The sequence below is a fragment of the Mus musculus genome, chromosome 5 (genome assembly GCF_000001635.26).
Source record: "Mus musculus strain C57BL/6J chromosome 5, GRCm38.p6 C57BL/6J".
NCBI classification, from domain to species: Eukaryota; Metazoa; Chordata; class Mammalia; order Rodentia; family Muridae; genus Mus; species Mus musculus.
Window position 1 is genome coordinate 138,235,920 of NC_000071.6, and position 18,900 is coordinate 138,254,819.

The following is an 18,900-nucleotide window of genomic DNA, read 5'->3' on the forward strand; positions in this document are numbered from 1 at the left end:
ACACACACACACACACACACACAGAGAGAGAGAGAGAGAGAGAGAGAAAGAGAGAGAGAGAGAGAGAATGAGAATGAATAAAAAACAACAAGGGGTGGTCACCACATATTCATACACTTGAACAGACAGAGGGATTCGGTGTTGTCTCATAGGGATCCAAGATACTGGATGAGCAGACAAGTCCAACCTCTCTTATGTGTCTCGACAGAAGCCACTTTAAGCAGACTTACTCCAGAGGGGGCAGACCAGGCCATGTTCTAGTTTATTTACTTTTGGGGAAGAGATGTCAGATCCCTCTGAAGAGTTAGGCAGTGATTGACTAAAGGGAACGTTCAAGCCCTGGAAACTTGAACATCTCAGATTGCCCACTAGGAGTTCCCTGACCTCTGCACTCTCCCTTGTTCCAAGGGGCTCTGACCTCCACAGTGTCTCAAGGTCTCCACTCTGGTGTTTCGCTGGAGCTTCCAGAAATAATGTGGGTATTCACCACAGAAGATTGCTTGGACATAGGCTTAAGTCAGTAGAAAAATTTTATTATGAGGCCAGTGACTATTCTAGGTGTTTGGGGTCACAGTGTAGCCCAGAGCATTTCTCAGGGTGAGCTTTGAAGCACCAAACCATGTCCTTGGTGAATGCAGTTCAGTTAACAAGTACAGTTAACAAGAGGAGAACTACAGAAGCCTAAAAGCAACAGTAGTGTATTTAAGAGACTGTCCCATAACTATGAACTTTGCCAGATTAGGTCTTTGGTCTTGACAGGTGGTGCTGTCTGTGTACTGAGTTTTTCAGCAGGGATTACACTTCTTTTATGGAATCAGTTGTGCTAAGGTCAGGGACTCTGTGACAGTTATTGGGAACTGAACTGTCATCCTCTGAAAAAGTAATATTGTTTTTTAGCCAACAAGGTCACATCTCCAAATAGTGCCGCAAGCATATTCAAACCAGCAAATTCCACTTCTTGCCCCCACAGGCTTGTTCAAACACATGAATCTAGGCCGGGCGTGGTGGCACACGCCTTTAATCCCAGCACTCAGGAGGCAGATGCAGGTGGATTTCTGAGTTCGAGGCCAGCCTGGTCTACAAAGTGAGTTCCAGGACAGCCTGGGCTACACAGAGAAACCCTGTCTCGAAAATAAAAATCCACATGAATCTATCTATGGGTGTCCATAACTAACCATAGCATAATACAAATTACATTTATTCCAAGTTCAAAAGTCCCCATAATCTATAGCAGTCTCAACAATGTTAAAAGTCCAAAGTTCAAAGATTCTTCTGAGATTTGTGCAATCACTTAACTGTGATCTCATATAAAATCAAAATAAAAAAGCAGATCACATACTTTCAATGGCACAGGATATACATTGCCATTTCAAAATGTCACATTGAGGAAATGTACCAAAGCAAGACTAAAAACTGGTGGAGCAAACTCTAAAGTCTGCATTTCCATGTCTGATGTCCAAGAAGGGCTCTTCAGATCTCCAGCTCGTTTCAGCACTGTGGACTGCCACAGAATCCTCTCTTTGGCTGGTTCCAGTTCCTCTTAGCAGCTCTCCTTGGCATGTATCACCTGGCTCTGGCATCTCTACATCTTGGGGTCTCCAAGGCAACTTTAACTTTACAGCTTCTTGTTCTAATGGCTGACGTCCATACATGATCTTCTAGCATTTTCCAAAGGGCTTGGGTCACTTCTCCATCTCTGCCCTCCATAGCATTCTAGGTTCTGGTTAACTCCACTTCACAGCTGATGCTGTTCTTGGTGGTCATCACTATCAACATTCACTCTCAGGCCATGAGGGGAGGTTTTGCAATTTCCTTAAGACTAGCTTAGGGAGGGTTTTTCCAATTTCCCATGGTCTGAGGCATTGGGGTCCTTGACATAGCTGTATCCATGTCAATTGCATACATTCACTCAGGAATTCACCCGTCAGGTCTTGCTCTACTTCCCCAGGAACTCTGCTCTCAGAAATAACTGAAACTATTGAATTTCCTGCTACTATCTAATGAAGTCTGGGACTATAAATATGCCATACCTGGCCTTCTTCCATGCTTATTAATGCTATAATAAGTTTCTAATTTACAAACACAAATAGAAGTAACTTGGATGCTGATCCTCACTGTATTCAATATACAGGTTAGTTAAGTAGCATTTAAATGCATATATTATATACTACCCATGTCCATGAACATAGTATTCAGGTGAACCTTCGCAGAATCCATTTCCTGGCCTCCTTAGCCCCATTTCTTAGTTCTACCTACCCAAAATCTTGTTGACTGACCGAAGTATACAGTGAGATTCCTCTCCATTCTCTCTTTCACTGCCAGTTTAGATTTAAAGTTCTTAGGTCTGCAGAGTCTGTAAGCATCCAAGCTACTGTTCTCTAGCATATCAGACAATGTCAACAATGGGATCAGCAAGATGGCTCAACAGGTAAGAGATCCTAATAACCTGAAATTGATCCCCTGGACATGGAGAAAGGAAAGAAATGACCCTACAAATTGTCCTCTGATGTTCACATTCAGGCCACAAGATGTGTACATATGCATGTGTACGTGCACATACACACACACACACACACACACACACACACACACACACACACACACACTGTTTAGAAAGAAAATACAAACTCAACAGGCATTCAAAGCTGGATAAATGGCTCAGTGGTTAAAAGCATTGACTGCTCTTACTGAGTCCCTAGGTTCAGTTCCCAGCACTCATAGCTCACGTCACAACCATTTGTACCTCGAGTTTCCGGGGAGTCAATGTTCTCTCTGGTCTCCTTGGGCACCAGACTTTTATATCGTACATAGAGAGATGAAAGCAAAGCCCTCATACACTTACATTAAAAAAAAAAAAGATGAAGAATACCACTGGGCCACCCTACTTCCCTGTTAACATGGGGTGACTCCAGGGGCAATTTTTAGAAATTCTGGTAACAGAATCACACCAGTCTTGAGATGTTTCTTTCACATAAAGGTCATGGTGACTCAAATGCAAGGCTTATAAAGGACAGACAGAAAGACACGGGCAGATAGGACACTTAGGTGCTATTCAGCCAATAGGAACAGCTCCTTTGCTGGGTGGTGGTGGCAGCGGTGCACTCCTTTTATCCCAGCACTTGGGAGGCAGAGACAGGCAGATTTCTGAGTTCAAGGCCAGCCTGGTCTACAAAGTGAGTTCCAGGACAGTCAGGGCTACACAGAGAAACCCTGTCTCGAAAAGAATAAAACAAAACAAAAAAGTAAGAAACACCTCCTTTGAGGAAGAAAATGGAACACACACAGCATGATGGCACAATCCTTTCTCTTTACCACAGGTGCTCTGCTTCATGATGCCTTGGCCTGAGCCCATGATCCATTGGCTCCCACAACCCAGCACTGTCCCTGAGTATGTCTCAGAATCCATCGACTGGGACTCTCTGCCTCAAGAACTCCCCAACCTGACCAGCCTTCTCTATTGGCCTCCAACTGGTGAAGACAGGGATGATTTTTTGGCCTCTACCAGCCCCAGAACCTCCACATACTGCTTGAAGGGTCCGGCCCACACCACCTTTACTCTGGGAAGTAACCTAGAAGCCATCCTTGTGGCTAGGGATCACCGAGGAAGAGCTAAAGTTCACGGTGGAGATCTGTTTCGGGCACAGCTGCTGGGCCCAGAATTGAGAGCAGGAGTCCCAGGGGAGGTGAAGGATCTGAAGAATGGCACTTACCTCTTGTCGTTCCCCCTGCTCTGGGCTGGACGGGCCCAGGTGCAAGTGCGGCTGATCCACTCCAGTGAGGCAGTTAGGGTCCTGCAAAGGGTCTGGAGAGAAAAACGAGCCACTGTTGATTTTAGAGGGTATTTCCGAGGAACAGATGGGCCTCTAGAGACTGTCATCTGTAACGTGGACCCCCAGTCAACTGGAGCCAAAGGGCCTACCTGCCAGTACAAGGATGTGGTTTCTGGGGAGAGCTGGTTCTGTGCTCAACCCTCTACTTTGCCCTGCAATGCTTTAGTGGGTCACTCAAGTGGAAGTTATCTGAAGGTGACCACGTCACATGATGAAGCCCTGCTGGCTGGGTAAGAAATCTAGAATCTTGAATGAGTCCCAATTTTAACCATAGGCATGTGGAGGTGAGAAGACTACTGGAGGAAGTTATTCTCTTCTTCCACCATGTGGAACCCAGGTATCAATTCAGTCTATTGGGCTTGGTAGCAAGAACATGGTTGTCATCATCTTCATCGTTACCATCATCACCATCATCATCATTTAGAGATTCCTACACCTGGAGTGAACTTGAGTTTCTTGTGTGGTTGAGAGTGACCTTTTTTTATTAGATATTTTCTTCATTTACTTTTCAAATGCTATCCCAAAATTTCCCTTTACCCTCCCCAAGCCCTGCTCTCCTTCCCACCCACTTCTAGTTCTTGGCTGTGCTGTTCCCCTTTACTGGGGCATATAAAGTTTACAAGACCAAGGGGCCTCTCTTCCCACCTTTTTATGAAGGCAGAAAAGTTAAGAGTTCAAGGACTCCTTGGCCTGGGGTGAATGGGCATAAAACCCTGTGTCAAAAAAGCAGGGGTGGGTGGGAAGGCATGGGTAGGAGGAGGGTATTATATTCCCTAGTGACTGTTTGTGTAAGAACAATGACAAAATTTATTATTTTTTCTAGACTTTAGTGGCAGGAAAATTTGATTTTCTCATGTACCATGGAGCTGTTTCTTATAAAAGAGAACTATGTGACTCTTCTATTATCTTAACTAAGAGTGAACAAATAACACCTTTTCTTTTCTTTTCTTTTCTTTTCTTTTCTTTTCTTTTCTTTTCTTTTCTTTTCTTTTCTTTGTATATTCCTCCTAACAACTATACTCACCCTATGTTAGTGTGCTTACTCTCTTGTAGCGACCCAGATTTAGGCATAGGACAAGTAACCAGTCAGCCATGGTCTGCTCTTTGCAAATCTAATTTTCACTCAGTCAACCTCCCTCAACGCTCACACTCAGTGTTTCCTCAGGAATGTGACTGACCAGAAACTCCCTTCAGGTGTACCTCCAATCCTGGTCTTACCAGCAACGCAGGGGAACATGAGTAACATGGGTGAGTGAGGCTGGAACATGTTGGGGCTGGGGCTGGGCATCAGCTTGGATGGGTTTTGTATGTGTGTATGTCTGTGCTTGTGATTGTATTTTGGGTGTTTATCTGTATCTGTGTGTGTGTTTCTGTGTTTATCTGTGTGTGTCTCTGTTATGTGTATGCATATATGTGTTGGGGTGTAGATGTGTGTATGTGTGTGTGTGCTTGTGTCTGTGAATTCTGGCATGTATTTGTGTGTGTGTGTGTGTGTGTAATGTATGCGTGTCTGTGTAGTATATGTGTGTGTCTGAGTGTCTACGCCTGTCTATCTATCTCTGAGGGTCTATCTCTGTATATCTGTCTCTGTCTCTGTGTGTGTATGTGTGTTTATATGCCTCTGTGTGTGTGTGTGTGTGTGGTGTGTGTCTGTGTCTGTTTCCCTGTACCTGTGGTATATGGGTGGTGTTCACTCTCTTTGCAGAAGTATATGGACACGTCTGGTGTCAGAATGTTCTTCCGGCTTGCTTATTTTTAATATCTTATTATTATTTTATTTTTCTTTAAGTTGTGTTACATTTTTTTTCAGGGAAAGCAGTTTCAACTGGCAGTGATTTGTTATCTGAGAGTGATCAAAGCAGAAAAAGTTGGGGACCTGCCAGCCTGAGGGTAGCTGTTTAGATGGTTTACAGGACTCAAGCAGGAAGGAAGAGCTAATTCTGCTCTTTCCAGCCACAGCCAGCAGGCATGGGAGGGCCAGTGTCCACAGTATTGCTTGTAGAGGTTCCAAACACGGTGTTTGCATAGTGACTTGCAAGTGCTAAGTGGCCTTGACTAGCCAAGCACTCACAGTATTCGAGGGACCCAGCCTCTCTCTTGATGCTCCCTCAGAAAGGAAGGAACTGAAGGCATTGACACCTCCCTCAGAGAAGTAGGGGAGCCCTGGATTTATCACATTCCCAACCCAAAGGTGAACCTGAAGTGGGGGACAAGAGAGAGCTATAGAGAACTCCCCAACAGCAGACAAAGCTGGAATCCACACGAATCCTTCTTCACCACTATAACACACACACACACACACACACACACACACACACACACACACACACACACACACACACCAGAAAGAAAGAAGTCTTTGTAGAAAATCTGTTCAACATCTAAAGAACACTGGGCATAAGGTGCCAGTTGCTTCATGCTGTCCCTGAATATACTGATACAGCACCCCTAGAGTTGGTCTAGAGCCTTAGGCATAAGAATCCAAGTGTTCAGCCCTGTGGTCTTGGGATGCCTGTGTCCAGCCACTTGGAAGGCCCAGGTTGAAGTTCACCTGACCTGACCCCTAGCATCCTCTAAGCCCCAAATGCATGGTCACTGAGGGAAGTACTTGAGTTGTTTCCACATGTGAGTGACCACTCCTACCAGGAAAGGAGTGTCTATGGCCACCAGTCATCAACCCCAGGATGGAGGAAGAGCTCCAGGTGCCATGTCAGTTCTGGAACAGTAAACATTGGGACACATAAAGGTTATTTTTTGTTTTGAAGACAAAGTCTCTCATTGAGCCTGGAGTTTGCTGTTCAGCTAGGCTGGCTGGAGCCCTGGAAATTGTCATCTCTACCTCCCCGGGTCCTGGGGTTCCAGGCATACCACATCCAGCTTTTGCACATTCTAGGGGTCAGACTCAAGTCCTCACCATTGCACAATCCAGTGAACCATCTCCCAAGTCCTCAGATGGGCTTTATTCCAGATCTTTAGCCTAAGTCCTACCAGGGAAGTGTGATCCAGTGGATAGTACAGGGGCTGTGACAGCACACTTCCTGGGTTCAAATGCTATCCCTGCCTTTCATTGTTCTTTTTAATACCACTCCTATATAGGCTGGGAAATAGAATTCACATACAGAAGGCATATACACATATATTAACAGAAAGAGAGAGAGAGAGAGAGAGAGAGAGAGAGAGAGAGAGAGAGAGGGAGAGGGAGAGGGAGAGGGAGAGGGAGAGGGAGAGGGAGAGGGAGAGGGAGAGGGAGAGGGAGAGGGAGAGGGAGAGGGAGAGGGAGAGGGAGAGGGAGAGGGAGAGGGAGAGGGAGAGGGAGAGGGAGAGGGAGAGGGAGCGCAGCAGGGGTAAATCCAGCAGTGTGGTGCATACCTACTTTCTTGGCACTCTAGAAAAAGAGGATCACAAGTTCAATTCTAGCCTCACCTGATACTGAATTCAAACTCAGGATCAAAGCCAGGGCTTCATGAATGCTAGGCAAGCACTATCGCAGCTCAGATGCATAGCCAAACACAGGCAGCTCTGTATTTTCCCATCATTGATAGCAGTAGGTTTCCTTTTTGCCCTTTGGTCACTTTCTCTCTGCTTTGAAGGAGCCTTTTCAGGGTTCCAGCTTTGTCCTTGGAGGATGAGGCTGAACAAACATTCATGTGGATTGTCTCTGTGGCTCAGAGACAATTGTCTCTGTGGCTCATCCCATTTCCTGGCTGTCCTTTTGGTTCCCCTGCCCTTTTCTTGATGTGTGGTGGCAGCAGCAGGGCCTAAGCACTGTGTGAAGAATGCAGCACTCCACAGCTTTGCTATGTGTAGTGTGGTTCTCAGCGTCTCTTCTACATAGTGCTTCCAACTGTTGGTTTAGAGAGAGCTTTTGTTGTTGTTCAACTGAGTTTTTTGTTTGTTTGTTTGTTTGTTTTAGATAGAGCCTCACTGTGCAGAGCTAGCTGGCCTGGAACATGCTTGTGTGTAGCAGGCTGGTCTCGAACTCCTCACAGAGATCTGCTGGCTTCTGCCTTATGAGTGCTGGCATTAACAATGTGAGCCACAGCAGCTGGTGCTTGTCTTTTCCTTTTGAAACAGTGTCTTGGCTAACACAGGGTGGCCTCCAACCTGCTATGTAGCCAAGGATGGACTTGAAAATAGTTTAAAGTAGTGTGTGTGTGTGTGTGTGTGTGTGTGTGTGTGTGTAGCCATGCATAACATAGCAAAAGTTTAAAGCTCAAAGGCAACTTGCAGAAATAGGTTCTCTCCTTCCACCCTGTGGGTCTCAGGATCAAACTCAGGCCATCAAGCTTGGCGATGGAGACATCTTAGTGGCCTTTGAAAGTTACTTACCTATGTGTGGTTATGTATATGTGTGGGTGTGGGTGTACATATGCCATATGTGTGTATGTGAGGTCAGAGGAAAGCTGTGTGGAGTCAGTTCTCACCTTCCGCCTGGGTGGGTCCTGGAGAATTGAACTGAAGCCGACACCAGGCTTGCAGAGCAAATGCCTTTACTCAGTGGTCCATCTGGTGGGCACAACCTCAATTTGTTATCTCTTTGCCATCATCTCCTGAGTTACAGGCCAGAAGCTGACAAAGCTGGTTTATTCAGTGCTAAGACTTGAACCCAGAGCATCAAATATAATAGGTAAGCTTTCTATAACTCAGAGCATCTCCAGAGATTCATGTTCTTTTTCTTCACTTGCTCCTTCCTTCCTTCCTTACTTCCTTCCTTCCTTCCTTCCTTCCTTCCTTCCTTTCTTCCTTCCTTCCTCCCTCCCTCTTTCCTTCCTTCCTTCCTTCCTTCCTTCCTTCCTTCCTTCCTTCCTTCCTTCCTGCCTGCCTGCCTGCCTCCCTCCCTCCCTCCCTCCCTCCCTCCCTCCCTCCCTCTTTCTTTCTTTCTTTCTTTCTTTCTTTCTTTCTTTCTTTCTTTCTTTCTTTCTTTCTTTCTTTCTTTGTTTTGAGACTGGATGTCTCTATGTAGCCTTGGCTGGTATGGAACGAGCTAGGTAGACCTGGGTGGCCTTGGATTCATGAACCTCTGGCTGTTTCTGTCTCCCAAAGGCATGGGCTACCATGCCTGGCCCATCATCATTGTTCTCTTTTTTAATGGTTGTTTCGAGACAGAGTTTCTCTGTATAGCTCTGGCTGTCCTAGAACTCACTTTGTAGACCAGGCTGGCCTCAAAATCAGAAATCCACCTGCCTCTGCCTCCCAAGTGCTGGGATTAAACGCGTATCATTGTTCTTTATCATGGTAAATTACTTCCTTAATATTCTAGGTCCTCAGAGTCCCCATCTATAAGTGGAGACATGAACAGTGCTACCCCCTGAGTTTGGAGGTGCACATATGAAGTCTCAGCACTCTAGAGGTGAAGGCAGGAAGATTAGATGTTGTCTCATCGCTGTGAACAGACACCATGACCAAAGCAACTCTTATAAAAGATAGTTAATTGGAGCTAGCTTACAGTTTCAGAGGTTCAGTTCATTATTGTCATGGTGGGAATATTGGCAGTATCTAGGTAGTAGACATGGTGCTGGAGAAGGAGCTGAGAGTTCTACATGTTAATCTGAAGGCAGCTAGACGGAGGCTCTCTTATGTGGGCCTCCAGGAGGAGACTGGAATTCTACACTGGGCAGAGCTTAAACCTAGGAGACATCAAAGCTCACTTTCACATTTACACACCCCCTCCTACAAGGAAACACCTACTCCAACAAGGCCACACCTCCTAGTAGTGCTATTCTCTGTGGGCTAAGCATTCACACACAGGAATCTATGTGGGTCAAACCTATTCAAACCACCCAAGGTGTCAAGGGCAATCTCAATTACATAGGAATTTAAGGCTACCTCGTATTATGTGATGGTTTGCATATGCTTGGCCCAGGGAGTTGGATTATTAGGAGGTGTGGACCTGTTGGAATAGGTGTGTCCTTGTTGAAGTGGGTGTGTCACTGTGGGCATAGGCTTTAATACCCTCTTCCTAGTTACCTAGAAGCCAGTATCTATCAGCAGCCTTCAGATAAAAATGTAGACAGCTCAGCTCCTCCTAAACCATGACTGCGACCGCCTGGATGCTGTCATGCTCCTATCTTTTGTTTGTTTGTTGGGTTTTTTCCCTTTTTAAATATTTTTTATTAGGTATTTTCCTCATTTCCATTTCCAATGCTATCCCAAATGTCCCCCATACCCCCCCCCACTCCCCTACCCACCCACTTCCACTTTTTGGCCCTGGTGTTTCCCCTGTACTGGGGCATATAAAGTTTGCATGACCAATGGGCCTCTCTTTCCAGTGATGGCCGACTAGGCCATCTTTTGATACATATGCAGCTAGAGACAAGAGCTCCGGGGTACTGGTTAGTTCATAATGTTGTTACACCTATAGGGTTGCAGATCCCTTTAGCTCCTTGGGTACTTTCTCTACCTTGTCCATTGGGGGCCATATGATCCATCCAATAGCTGACTGTGAGCATCCACTTCTGTGTTTGCTAGGTCCCGGCATAGTCTCACAAGAGACAGCTATATCAGGGTCCTTTCAGCAAAATCTTGCTGGTGTATGCAATGGTGTCAGCATTTGGAGGCTGATTATGGGAAGGATCCCTGGATATGGCATTCTCTAGATGATCCATCCTTTTGTCTCAGCTCCAAACTTAGTCTCTGTAACTCCTTCCATGGGTGTTTTGTTCCCAATTCTAAGAAGGGGCAAAGTGTCCACACTTTGGTCTTCCATCTTCTTGAGTTTCATGTGTTTCACAAATTGTATCTTATATCTTGGGTATTCTAAGTTTCTGGGTTAATATCCACTTATCAGTGAGTACATATCATTTGAGTTCTTTTGTGATTGGGTTACCTCACTCAGGATGATGCCCTCCAGGTCCATCCATTTGCCTAGGAATTTCATAAATTCATTCTTTTAATAGCTGAGTAGTACTCCATTGTGTAAATGTACCACATTTTCTGTATCCATTCCTCTGTTGAGGGGCATCTGGGTTCTTTCCAGCTTCTGGCTATTATAAATAAGGCTGCTATGAACATAGTGGAGCATGTGTCCTTCTTACCGGTTGGGACATCTTCTGGATATATGCTCAGGAGAGGTATTGCGGGATCCTCCAGTAGTACTATGTCCAATTTTCTGAGGAACCGCCAGACTGACTTCCAGAGTGGTTGTACAAGCTTGCAATCCCACCAACAATGGAGGAGTGTTCCTCTTTCTCCATATCCTTGCCAGCATCTGCTGTCACCTGAATTTTTGATCTTAGCCATTCTGACTGGTGTGAGATGGAATCTCAGGGTTGTTTTGATTTGCATTTCCCTGATGATTAAGGATGTTGAACATTTTTTTCAGGTGCTTCTCTGCCATTCAGTATTCCTCAGGTGAGAATTCTTTGTTCAGCTCTGAGCCCCATTTTTTAACGGGGTATTTGATTTTCTGGAGTCCACCTTCTTGAGTTCTTTATATATATTGGATATTATTCCCCTATCTGATTTAGGATAGGTAAAGATCCTTTCCCAATCTGTTGGTGGTCTTTTCGTCTTGTTGATGGTGTCTTTTGCCTTGCAGAAGTTTTGCAACTTTATGAGGTCCCATTTATCAATTCTCGATCTTACAGCACAAGCCATTGCTGTTCTATACAGGAACTTTTCCCCTGTACCCATATCTTCGAGGCTTTTCCCTACTTTCTTCTCTATAAGTTTCAGTGTCTCTGGTTTTCTGTGGAGTTCCTTAATCCACTTAGATTTGACCTTAGCACAAGGAGATGGGAATGGATCAATTCGCATTCTTCTACATGATAACTGCCAGTTGTGCCAGCACCATTTGTTGAAAATGCTGTCTTTTTTCCCCTGGATGGTTTTAGCTCCCTTGTCAAAGATCAAGTGACCATAGGTGTGTGGGTTCATCTCTGGGTCTTCAATTCTGTTCCATTAGTCTACTTGTCTGTAGCTATACCAGTACCATGTAGTTTTTAGCACAATTGCTCTGTAGTACAGCTTTAGGTCAGGCATGGTGATTCCACCAGAGGTTCTTTTATCCTTGAGAAGAGTTTTTGCTATCCTAGGTTTTTTGTTATTCCAGATGAATCTGCAGATTGCCCTTTCTAATTCGTTGAAGAATTGAGATGGAATTTTGATGGGATTGCATTGAATCTGTAGATTGCTTTTGGCAAGATAGCCATTTTTACTATATTGATCCTGCCAATTCATGAGCATGGGAGGTCTTTCCATCTTCTGGGATCTTCTTTAATTTCTTTCTTCAGAGACTTGAAGTTCTTATCATACAGATCTTTCACTTCGTTAGTTAGAGTCACGCCAAGGTATTTTATATTATTTGTGACTATTGAGAAGGGTGTTGTTTCCCTAATATCTTTCTCAGCCTGTTTATCCTTTGTGTAGAGAAAGGCCATTGACTTGTTTGAGTTAATTTTATATCCAGCTACTTCACCGAAGTTGTTTTAAGGTTTAGGAGTTCTCTGGTGGAATTTTTAGGGTCACATATATATACTATCATATCATCTGCAAACAGTGATATTTTGATTCTTCCTTTCCGTAATGCTCCTATCTTGATAATGGACTGAACCTCTGAACCTGTAAGCCAGCCGCAATTATATGTTGTCTAAATAAGAGTTACCTTGGTCATGTGTTTGTTTTGTTTTGTTTACAGCTGTAAAACCATAACTCTAACACTGTTTCAAACTCATGATCTACTACATGTAAAGAATGCAGAAGATTGCCTGACTAGACAATTGAAATGGTTCAGTGGGCAAAGATGACCTGAGTTCAAACCCTAGGATATATATGGTGAAGAGAGAATACTGACTCCCAAAGGCTGTCCTCAGAGTGCCACACATGTCCTGTGGCATGCATGCACACACAAACACACACACAGACACACACAAATGTAAAAAATTCATTTACAAAAAGATGTAAAAGGTGGGGGTTTTATTGTTTTTTGTTTGTTTGTTTGCATCTACTCCATTCTTCTCTCCCCTGTAGCCTTGCCCTCAAGGCCTCCATGTAGCCCGGGCCACCTGTCTCCAAAACCCTCTGGCTTCTACTACCAAGACAGATGGCACTCAACATTCTGTTCTAGTCGCTCTTTCCCCACTGTGGACAGCATCCTGAACTGCCTGGCTGGCCGCATTGTCTACATGTTAGGGGATTCCACACTTCGGCAGTGGTGGGAGTATCTGCGAGACACAGTGCCCTGTGAGTGACCATGAGGGGAGAGGAGGGCCTGTGAGGACTCCTGATGGAGAACCCTGACAGTGATTGCATTGAGGGAGACACTCTCACTTAGAAAAAAGTTGGTGCAGGCTGCTGGGTCTTTCTGAAGGTCCATGAGTGAAGGAGTTGGATGTTTTCTTTGTTTTATGAGATGAGGTCTCACTATGTAGCCCTGGTTGGTCTAGAGCTCATTATGGTGATCAATCTGGCTTTAGAGTCTCAAGATCCACCACCAGCCTGTGCATCCTGAGTGCTAGACTTAAATCCCAGCTCTGAGTGTGTTTTAAGAACAGTGTGTCGCACATGTGCATGCATGTATGCATGTGTGAGCATGAATGAAGGAAATCTCATGTAGCTCAGGTTGGCCTGAAACTCTATATATAGCTAAGGTTGATCGTGAAGCTCTGATCCTCTTGTCTCCACCTCCCATGTGATAAACTTACAGCAATATGCTCCCATACCTTGTTGGTGTTGTGTTTGAGGTATTTGGGATATAACATGAGATTGTGTGGTAAGTAAACCCTAACCAGTGCACACTCCAGCCTGAAAGAATGAAGTCATTCAGCAAGTTGCTTCCCCTATTTAGTTACCAGAGCTCTCTAAAATAGCTAAGGGCCAGTGCAACAAACCGTTAAACAATGCAATGTGGAATGATAGCAAAAGCATCATCATTGGGTTTCTAAATAAAATCTGCAGCCATCATCTTGCATATGTGTGTGTGCATGTGTGTATGTGCTCATGTGTTTATGTGTACATGTGTGTGTGTGTGTGTGTGTGTGTGTGTGTTTGTCTATGGTGGAGGACAGAAAACAATTTCTGATGTCACTCTTAGATACAGTGTACTATGTTTTATTTTATAATTATCAGTGAGTCTATGTATGTGTGCATGTGTGTGTGGTAGGTGCAAGGTTGTACACTTGTCATTGGAACATGTATCTAGTTCAGAGAACAAATTTCAGAAGTCAGTTTTCTCCTTCCTGGGATGGAACTCAGGCAATCAGGCCTGTATCACAAGGCTTTTATCTAAGGAGTCATCCTACTAGCCCTACCACTCTAGGCAAGCATTCCACATGCTGAGCTACATCCCTTGCTAGCATTGTTTGTGATCATGTTAAAATACTTAACATTCTAGGATCTCAGTGTCCATATCCGTAGTGGAGAGTTGAATACTATACAACTTGAGTATAGTAGTATATTCCCATGGTTCCAGCACTCTGGAGATATGTCTCAGGTAGGGTTTTATTGCTGTGAACAGACACCATGACCAAGGCAACTCTTATATGGACAACATTTAATTGGAGCTGGCTTATAGGTTCAGAGGTTTAGTTCCTAATGATCAAGGTGGGACATGGCAGCATCCAGGCAGGCATAGTGCAGGTAAAGCTGAGGGTTCTACATCTTCATCTGATAGGAGAAGACTGGCTTCCAGGCAGCTAGGACTAAGATCTTGAAGTCCATACCCACAGTGACACACTTAGGTCCACCTACTCAACTAGGCCACACCCACTCTGACATAGCCACACCTCTAAACAGTGCTACTTCCTGAGCCAAGCATATTCAAACCACCACAACAAAGTGGCTGAAAGATTAGGAATTCAAGGCCAGCCATTCTCAGCTACAAAGAAGGTTAAAATCTAGCATGAGCTACATAGGACTCTCTCAAATAGTTATGTGTGATACACATTCATATATGTGTGTGTTTGTATACATGTGTGTACATGTGTGTGTGTGTCTATGTGCATACTGGGTGTAGAATTACATACCTTCAATCCCAACACTTGGAAACAGAGGCAAGCAGATCTGTGGCTTCAAGGCCAGCCTTACCTACATAGTGAAGCTCAGGCCAGCCAAGGCAATATAGTAAGATTTGTTGCCAGAAAATAAATAAATAAATAAATAAATAAATAAATAAATGTTTATGTATAAGAGAAGACAACAACCCCATGTTAATTCACTGAGTGTGTGTGTGCATGCACGCACAGTCACAAACTATAGTGTATGAGAAGTTCAGAGGACAATGTGCATGAGCAAATTCTCTCCTTCTACCTTATGGATCTCAGGAGATCTGATTCAAGTTATAAATGATGGTAGCAAGAGCCCTTCCTGCCTGAGCCATCTTGCTTGGTTCCCTAAGTTAAAACCTTCCTTCTCCTCCTCCCAACAGCCCTGAAGCCAGTTGATCTACATGTCACTTATCAGGTAGGTCCTCTGATGGCTGTGGAGACAACTCGGGGGACAGTGTTGCACTGGAGGGCCCACAGCTGGCCCCTGCGTTCTCTCCGCACCCCAGTGGCCTCCCTGCACTCTGTGGCCAGAGAACTACACGGCCTGGCTGGGGGACCCTACACAGTGGTGGTGCTGGGCATCGGGGCCCACTTTACCACTTTCCCTCCCTCCATCTTTGCCCGAAGACTGGTAGGGATTCGGGCAGCTGTGAAGGCCCTGTTGGACCACGAACCCAGTACTCTGGTCATCATCAAACTGGCCAATACTGGCTACAAATCCGTGTATGGCAGTGACTGGCTCACACTGCAGGTGAATCGCTTGCTCCGAGCTGCCTTTGTTGGTCTCCGAGTGGCCTTTGTGGATGCATGGGAAATGACCTCCACCTTGAATGTGCCAGACAACATCCACCCAAGGAAGCTTATTGTCCGCAATGAAGTGGAATTATTTCTGTCCTTCATCTGTTCCACCTGAGTGTTCCTGAGGGATCTGAGGCTGCATGGATGGAGAGCCTGGGTGTGGCCACCGAAAAAATGGACTCCGAATGACAGAAAGCTGAAGCTACCCCTGGCTCACCCACTATGACACTTGGTTCCATATTTTATACTTCTCTCTATGCACCACATGGACAATCTAGTTTTATATTAGGAGACCATGTTTTGCATATATGTACACAATCCCTTTCTGAATATAAGATCTTAGGGCATCCTGTTCTATCACTGTCACCTTTGTTCTTTGAGAAAGGGTCTCTGGACTCTAGAGCTAGGCTGGCAGCCAGAAAGTTTCAAACATCTTTTTCTTTGTGTCCACAGCTCTGGAGTTACAGGCACAAAGTTCATATCAGATCTTTAAATGTGTTGCTGGGAACTCAAACTCAAACCCTCGTGTTTACACCCTTACCTACTGAACTATCTCCCAAACCCCTCTTTTTAATTTTTTTTTTAAAAGACAGCTTTTAGCTGGATGGTGGAGCCACATACCTGCAATCCCAGCACTAGGGAGGCAGAGGCAGGAGTATCTCTGAAAGTTTCTGCCTGGTCCACAGAGTGAGTTCCAAGACAGCCAGGGCTACAGAGAGAAATGCTGCCTTGAAAAACCAGCATACTAGGCTTGCTGATGTGAGGCCCCTAACACATATACAGCAGAGGACGGCCAGGTCTGGGTTGTCAGAGAAGATTCACCTAACCCTCAAGAGACTGGAGGCCCCAGGGAGTGGAGTGGTTTGGTGAGGTGGTGGTTGGGGAGGTGGGGACATCCTTGTGGAGACAGGGGGTGAGGAGGAGGTATGGGATGGGGAACAGTCACAGGGTAGACCAGGAGTGGTATAAAATCTGGAGTGTTTAAAAAAAAAAAAAACCATTCTGAGTTCGAGGTCAGCCTGGTCTACAAAGTGAGTTCCAGGACAGTCAGGGCTACACAGAGATACCCTGTCTCAAAAAAAGAACAACAACAACAACAACAACAACAACAACAACAACAAAAGGAATAGAGAACATCTTAGGTCAAGAGAGACAAACAGCCGGGCGGTGGTGGCGCACGCCTTTAATCCCAGCACTTGGGAGGCAGAGGCAGGCGGATCTCTGGTTCGAGGCCAGCCTGGTCTACAAAGTGAGTTCCAGGACAGCCAAAGCTATACAGAGAAACCCTGTTTGAAAAAACAAAACAAAACAAAAAAAGAGGGACAAACAGCATCCCTCCCCCAGCCTGGGGAACTGCTAGTATCTATTACTCTAACTACCTCTCACCAAGCTAAATGCTTAGGTTCAACATAAGTAAACTACTGGGGCTAGAGAGAAGGCTTTAGTAGGTTTGATTCCCAGCAATATTGTGATGGCTCACAACCATCTGTAACTCCAATTCCAGAGAATCTAATCCCTTCGTCCAACCTCTTTAAGCCTTGCATACAGGTGGAGCACATGAATACAAACAAAATGTGCATGCACATACGGTCAAGTTAATATATCCATTTTTTTCCCAAATTACCAATGTCCAAGCTTGCCTGCAGGCATGGAGGCTGAAGAGATGGCTTGGTGCTGTGAGTGTTTGCTGCTCTTGCAGAGCACCCCAGTTAGATGAGTAGCTTAAAACTCCCTGTAACTCTTGTTCCCATGGAAACAATGACCTCTTCTGGCCATCATGGGCACCTGCACGCAGATGGCATATACTCACACAGATACTCAAAGCTACACAAAATAAAAATAAAAATAAAAATAAAGCAGGGCATGGTGGCACAGGCCTTTAATCCCAGCACTATGGAGGCAGAGTCGTGTGGATCTCTGAGTTCAAGGCCAGCCTGGTATTAAAATATTAAAGTCCAGCAATCAAAAGCCTCCCTTTGGTCACCTTAATTATCATGTCTAATCAAAACAAAGCAACTCATTCTATCACAGGTTTCTTATTTTACTTTTATAAACTGCCATTTGCCTAAGGACCATGCCTGTCTCCACTTTATCCAGAGGTAGTCACTTTGTCTGGAGCAAATATTTCTTTCCCCTCTCCCTTGTCTTCTATCCACACTCTTTGTCCCTCTGGAGCAAATAAATCTCTCCTTTGTGTTGGGAACTTGGTCCTGGTGTGTCCTGTGCAAATTCCAGTCTTTTCAAACAGAACATCAAAAGCAAAAATCTTGTACCTGTCAGTGAATGGTGGAGCACACCTTCAATCATAGAACTTCAGAGGCAGAGGCCAGAGGAGCTCTTTGGGTTCTAGGCTAGCTTAGTCTACATTAGTGATATTCTGTCTCAAGAATGACCAATCAACCAACCAACCAACCAACCAACCAACCAACCAACCAACCAATTAAGCCAACAAGCAAATTGCCCTTGACAACAGCTGCCAGGTAAACCATTTCCAACAGAGATCCCCAGGGCTCACGCATGGTAAAAAAGTTCCTGCAATGTTATAGAGAAGCTGAATGCTCAGTCATGGTGTGAAAACGTAATCCAGAACTCCAGCTAGCAACCTCAGCCTCTCCAGGTTGGTTTTGGATGGATGTCTGTAAGCTCCCAATTTCATGATTTCTGTTCTTTTACTTAGAAGCCTTCCCTGAAGAAACTCTCTGCTCTGCCCAGAACTCTGTCTGTTCGTAGTTGTCTTAAAGGGACTTCCTCAGGTAGTTTTGGCTGGATACTTGGATACTTGAGTACCTGATTTGATGGAAATTGATGTGCTTCTCTCTCTCTCTCTCTCTCTCTCTCTCTCACTCACTTTATAAAGTCACTCGTTCAAAATAAAAATTGTGGCTACTGTAGACCATTCTCTGGATTGTACAAAGCAGCTGTTGATATTTGTATACCCACTTCAGAGCAATGGTGCCAAGCACCTTTGCCCGCTGAGCCACTTTGCCAGCCCTACTTCAATTTTTTGGTCATGATGATTGAATCTGGGGCCTATGCATGCTAGGCAAGTTTTGAAACGATAGCTACAGCCTTGCCTCATTTTCTCTAATTAGCTGCTGCTTCTACAAGATGATTTGGGGTGGACGACTTTCTTTGTTTAGTGCTGTGGGTACAGACCCACACCCAGTATGCATAAGGCCCTGACTTTGCTTCTTGGCACTGAAAATAAATGGGGTGGGGGATATAATTCACTAATTTAGTGTACAACTTAGTAACTTCGGCACATTCACAAAGATATGCAGACTTCAATA

At 44.8% G+C, this 18,900-nt stretch overlaps 1 protein-coding gene across 8 annotated transcripts in view; it reads left to right on the forward strand.

Moving 5' to 3' along the window:
* Positions 1–15,957, forward strand: part of Nxpe5 (neurexophilin and PC-esterase domain family, member 5) — a 44,378-nt gene extending 28,421 nt beyond the window's left edge. For 2 of the 8 annotated variants that reach the window (XM_017320941.1, XM_011240943.1), the window contains exons 3-7: positions 3,318–4,060; positions 4,996–5,078; positions 8,386–8,457; positions 12,798–13,010; positions 15,193–15,957. In XM_017320941.1, the coding sequence (XP_017176430.1) occupies positions 3,318–4,060; positions 4,996–5,078; positions 8,386–8,457; positions 12,798–13,010; positions 15,193–15,725 (1,644 nt within the window). In that variant the 3' untranslated portion in view covers positions 15,726–15,957. The remainder of the gene's footprint in view (positions 1–3,317; positions 4,061–4,995; positions 5,079–8,385; positions 8,458–12,797; positions 13,011–15,192) is intronic. The other 6 variants (XM_017320940.1, XM_011240945.1, XM_011240946.1 and 3 more) reach the window with 6 other exon arrangements.
* The last annotated feature ends 2,943 nt before the right edge of the window (positions 15,958–18,900 follow it).